Source organism: Nipponia nippon, unplaced genomic scaffold (genome assembly GCF_047370975.1).
Source record: "Nipponia nippon isolate SJK-2023a ecotype South Korea unplaced genomic scaffold, ASM4737097v1 scaffold_32, whole genome shotgun sequence".
NCBI classification, from domain to species: Eukaryota; Metazoa; Chordata; class Aves; order Pelecaniformes; family Threskiornithidae; genus Nipponia; species Nipponia nippon.
The window spans coordinates 2781129-2786294 of record NW_028262350.1 but is presented as its reverse complement, the minus strand read 5'-3'; the positions used below and the strand labels follow the sequence as shown (position 1 = coordinate 2786294).

General features: G+C 71.0%; 1 protein-coding gene across 2 annotated transcripts in view; it reads left to right on the top strand.

The window, feature by feature from the left end:
* The first annotated feature begins 2456 nt into the window (after positions 1 to 2456).
* The window catches only part of ARHGAP23 (Rho GTPase activating protein 23), a 37711-nt gene continuing 35001 nt past the window's right edge, over positions 2457 to 5166 (top strand). The window contains exon 1 of one of the 2 annotated variants that reach the window (XM_087770334.1): positions 2457 to 2557. In XM_087770334.1, the coding sequence (XP_087626460.1) occupies positions 2549 to 2557 (9 nt within the window). In that variant the 5' untranslated portion in view covers positions 2457 to 2548. Of the gene's footprint in view, positions 2558 to 3956; positions 4005 to 5166 lie in introns of those variants that run through there. The other variant, XM_087770335.1, reaches the window with a different exon arrangement.

The following is a 5166-nucleotide window of genomic DNA, read 5'->3' as shown; positions in this document are numbered from 1 at the left end:
TGTGCTGTGTGTTGTCTTGAGTCCTGAGCCCCTGCCTCCCCCCGCTTGCAGCATCCCTGTGGGGTGGGGACCCAGGGGATGGAGGTGCCCAGCTCTGGCTCCCCAGCTTCGCCTTGCCCCCCTCCCCGCCTGCGGTGCTCCCCCCGCCTCCGCCCTGTGCCCCGGCGCTTTGAATGCCCCCGAATTTGGCAGATCAAAGGCTGCAGAGTGACAGAATGGGGCTGAGGCTGCTGTGTGCGTGGCTGGGGGGGCTCCCAGCCCTGGGGGGGCTGTATCCCCCCTCCTCCTCCTCCTCCATCACTGGGCGTGGGGCAGCAAGGGGGGGTGTCAGGGTGCAGCGGGGCTGGGGACCCCCGTTCCTTCCACCGTGGTCCTGGCCCCAGGGTTGGTGCTGGGGTTACCCCGCTCTCTGCCCCAGTGCCCCAGCCACGGGCATGGTCCCCGGGCCAGGGCTCTGCGTGGGGACAAAGGCCCCATTGACGGGGCCAGACAGCCTCTCCAGGCGGCATCCGACATCTGGGGCCTCCTGATGGATTTTTTTTCTCTGGAGGGGTCTGGAGCCAAGATGCCAACGGCCCCCTCCGTCGCCTGCCTGCAGCCGATGGCCCCCGCGGGCAGGATGCTCTGGCAGAGACGGGGAGCGGGGAGGTTTTGGGGTTCACCCAGCTGAGGGAGGGATGGCTGCACCCCGGGACTCGGCCTCGACAGGGAGGCTGCCCCAGGGCTGCAGGGAGCCATGTGCCCGGGGCAGGGATGGGGCACCCCCTCGGTGCCCCCCACAGCCCCATAAAGCCCCTTTGTCCGGCCGCCTCCGAGCCGCCCTGGAAAAGCCCCAACATGGCTGCGCTGCGCAGAGCTTATTTTTAACATCTCATTAGCATCAGAAAGCAGCAAATTTCCCCCAGTCCCCGGCGAGGTTCAGAGCCCCCAGACAAAAGCCGCTTTCTTCCCTCCCGTGCTCCCTGCTTGCCTCCCCCGTGGCCCCCGGGGTGCTGCTGCAGCGTGGGGCCCCCAGGACCCCCACCCACCCTCCAGCCCCGATGGGTCCCCAGGGCCAGCGGGGGGCGGTGGCCCCGGTCTGCGGGCTCAGGCGAGGCGGGGGGACACGGGGCGTCGAGCATCGCTGGCTCCCGGTGCTGCCTGCCCTGTGCCAGATCCGAGCCTGGCAGGGTCCCCAGCCAAAAAAAGCCCGTTGGGGTGTGGCTGCGCTGCTCCCCCACCCCTAACCCCTCTCCTCGGCCGGCCCTGCCCGAACCGTGAGGCCGGACTCAGCCGGAGGTGGGGTACGGGGCATCCTGTCCCCCCCAGTGTGGCACCAGCTCGGGGCTGGACCACATCGAGGGGATGGGGTGGGTGCTCTGGCCCTCCTCATCCTCGCTCCCTGCGATGCGCTGGGGCAGATGCGAGGCCATGGAAGGGAAACTGAGGCACGGCGTGGGGCCACGCAGGGGGAGCTGAGGCAGAGTGTGGGGCCGCGCCTGGGGAGCTGAGGTCGGGCGTGAGGCCGGGTGCTCCTGGCCAAGGCACGCAGGGTGCTGGCAGTGCCCCAGTGGGTCACCGGGCCGCACTGGGCCTGGCACCGGCGCTGCCTCCAAGCTAATATTTACCCAGGCTGGAGGGCTTGGCCACCGCGCTGGGAAATGCCACGGCCGGGCCAGGGGCCGCGAACCCGCCGCTCGCGGGGGGGCAGCCAGTGCCGCCCGCCCGCTGCCCTGGTGCCACCCCAACCCTGGGCACAGCCACCAGCACCCATGGGAGCTCAGCAGACCCCGGGGGCCTCCGGGAGAAGGGAGCTGGGTGAGCGGAGGGAGGGAGGGTGGGCGGATGGACAGACAGACAGGCGGATGGGATAAGGTTGGGGGGCCAGGGATGGGTGGATGGGGAGCCGGGGGGACAGGGGATGGGTGGATGGGGAGCTGGGGGGCCAGGGATGGGTGGATGGGGAGCCGGGGGGACAGGGGATGGGTGGATGGGTGGGAGAAAGGAAGGATGAATGGGGATGGATGGAAAGTTGGAGGATGGATGGAGGGATGGAGGGGTGGAGGGGAGGATGAAGGAGTGAGGAGGGGGGGAGGGATGGATGGAGGGAAGGAGGGAGGATGAGGAGGGGAAAGGGGTGTGAGAGAAAGGGGGGAGGCAGGATGCAGGGCTGGGACAGAGGGAGGGATGGAGGGATGAAGGGAGGGGGACGGAGGGAGGGATGGAGGGATGGAGGGACGGAGGGAGGGGGACGGAGGGAGGGATGGAGGGAGGGATGGAGGGACGGAGGGAGGGGGACGGAGGGGGATCGGGACGGAGGGGGAGGCCGGGGGCCGGGCGGAGGGGAGGCGGCGGGGCCCCGGGTGGGGCCGGGCGGGGCCCCCTCCCGCCGCTCACATGACGCCGCTCCCGGGATGCGCCGGGCGGCGCCGGGCGTGGGCGGCGGCGGCGAGAGGCAGAGGCGGCGGCGGCAGCGGGGCCGCACCGGGGCGCGCCGGCTCCGCCACCGGCAGCGGGAGCGGCCCATGGCCCGCGGCCGGCCCGCCGCGGCCGTGCCCTGAGCGGCCCCATGGAGCAGGTAGGAGCGGGGCCACCGCGGCGGGGACGGGACGGGTCCAGCACCCACGGGCGCGGTGCCGTGCCGGGGGGCCGAGGCTGGGGGAAGGCTCTCACCGGGACCCTCGGCCGTACCCCCGGGGCCCCCGCCTGCCACCCCTCTGCTCCCCACCTGCTGCTCGGGGACCCCCTTTTGCCTTCCCGGGTCCCCACCCACCTTCCCCGGGCCCCCCAGCTGCTGTCCTGGCGTCACCCCCCCACCCTGCCACCCCCACATCACCCACCTGCACCCCGGGGCTCGCCTGCGCCCCACCCCAGCGTCACCTACCTGCTGTCCCCAGCTCACCGACATGGGACCCCAGCGTCACCCGCCTGCTTCAACCAGGACCCCCACTGACACCCGCCCGTGGCTGGGACACGCAGCCCTGGGGCTGAGCCCCTGCCCGCCCTGGTCCCCCGTGTCCCATCCCTGCCTCGCCGACACCAGCACTCCCACCGGCTCTGGCACGTGCGTGGGCTGCCTGCGTGGGCACCCATGGGTGCTCGCCCTGCCTGGGTGCCTGCCATGGGGATGGTTCCTCGCCCCTCGCCCAGCGTGGAGGGGACGGGTGGCTGGGAGGGGACGGTCCCCGCTCTGCCACAGGTTTCTGTCGCAGCCCGGGGTGCGTCTCGCCCTGCTTGCTGAGAGCAGCGTGATTTGGGGAAGGGGCTTCTGTTTGGGGAAGGGGCTGGAGCCACCGCAGGGTGTCTGCTGTGGGCTGTGGAAAAAGCTGGGGGGGCTTGGATGAGGCTGCATCTGGTGGGCTTTCCTCTGTCACCAGCCAACGCCTCCACCAGCCGTCCTGGCCGCGGTGCCCAGGCCGGGCTGCGATGTCCCTCCCCGCTGCCCACCCGGAGCCGTGGGTGCTCTCGGTCCCCCCGTGCCATGGCTCTGCGTGGAGGGGGCTCTCCCAGCTCTGCTCTCTGGGGTGGGGGGTTATTCCCTCCCGGAACATCTCCCCCAAGCCCGCCACTGTGCACCCAGGTGAGGGGTCCAGCTCCCTTCCCGCAGCCTCAGCCGCCCTCGGGCTCTGCCTCGCGTTTTCGCCTCCTGCCCCGTGCTTCTGGCTCAGCCCAGGATTTAATGCCTCGCGTGTGCCTCTCCCGGGGTCTGGGGCTGCGCCGGGGACCAGGGCAGAGCCACCGCTTTGGGTACGACACGTCCCCAGCACGCAGCGAGGTTTCGCTGCACGTTGGGGGCCGCGTGCTTGCAAACCCCCCCTCTGGCCCGGGAAAGGGCCGTGGCCGGGAGAGGCGGCGCAGGGAAGCGTGCGGGTGTGCGCGCGGCATGGGCGAGCACGCGCCGGCGCCTTCGCCGTTCCCACTGGACCCCCGGGAGCTCGCGCGCATCCGCCCCGCTGGAGCGGCGAAAACCAACGCGGGGGCTGCACGTGATGTGCTGACATCCCCGTCCAGCGGCTGCAACCTGGGTACGGCGTCCTCCCTGGGGCCGCGAGCCCCAGTCCCTCTGCACCCAAAGCCCCCCTGCCTGCCCGCTGCCTGCTGCTGCCCGGCGCGTCTCAGGGCTTGCTTTCCCGCTGGAAAAATCCCTCCTTGCACACATCCAGCTGCAATGCAGAGGAGCTCCCGAGCAGCCCGCACGCCTTCCCCGCCGCCCTGATTGGCAGTGATGCCTTTGGAGGAGCCGTGGTAATTTTAGGCCGTGAGCGGCAGCAGGTTGGCATGTGCCTGCCGGCACCCGGGCAGGGCAGGCAGGATCTGGCAGCGCAGGCAGCCCTGGCCAGCTGCCCTCCCGTCTCCCGCTGCCAGCTGCAATGGGCTGTGGAAGCCAGGGATGCATGGAGTGAGGGGTCCCCGGGGTACCCCAGTTCCCAGCAGGATTTCAGCCCCTCCCTGATGTGGGATGAGCATGTAAGTCCGTGCCGGCCCCCCGCACCCCCCCGCCATGCTGCCCTGCTTTGCTCTGCCTTGCTGCCGGGTTTCCTCGCCGATCCATCCCAGATCCCCCTGGCCTTGCTCTTGTTTATCCCCCCACGGACCCGCTGGCGAGCAGGGGAAGGAGGGGTTGGGGCCGTAACCCTTTCGTCTCTCCGCCGGCGGCTCAAAATGGCTTCGCGCTGCGGTGGCTGCCGAGAGGGGAGAGGAGCTCTTGGCCGGAGGCGTCTGCCTGGGGCCGGGAGGGTGCTGAGCGCCGGGGCGTGCACCCGGCTTTGCCACCCATGCCGCGACAAGCGGGGTCTGCGTGAGACCCCACCCCGATGGGGCACCCAGCGCCGGGTGTCCCTGTCCCCAGCCCCGCTGCTATGGGCAGGGCATGGTGCTGCTCTGGCCTCGGGGAAGCTGTGGCCGAGTGGTGCTGCCGCCGTGCCCTGCCGCGACGCCGCTGCCCCTCCAGCTGCGCCAGCCCTGCTCCGGCGCCCTGCTTTTGCTTTTCTTGATTTTAATTCGAAGGATTACGTTAAAACCCATCGCCCAGCCAGGATTCCCCTCTTGCTCCCTTTGTCTGTGGCGCGGAAGCGGCTCCGCAGGGAGCGGCAGCCCGGGCGGGCGGGGGGCTCACGCTCCCCCAGCTCCGCTTCTTCAGCTGCCAGGATTTGAGCCGGGATTTGGGCCAGGGCAGGGGGTTGAGAC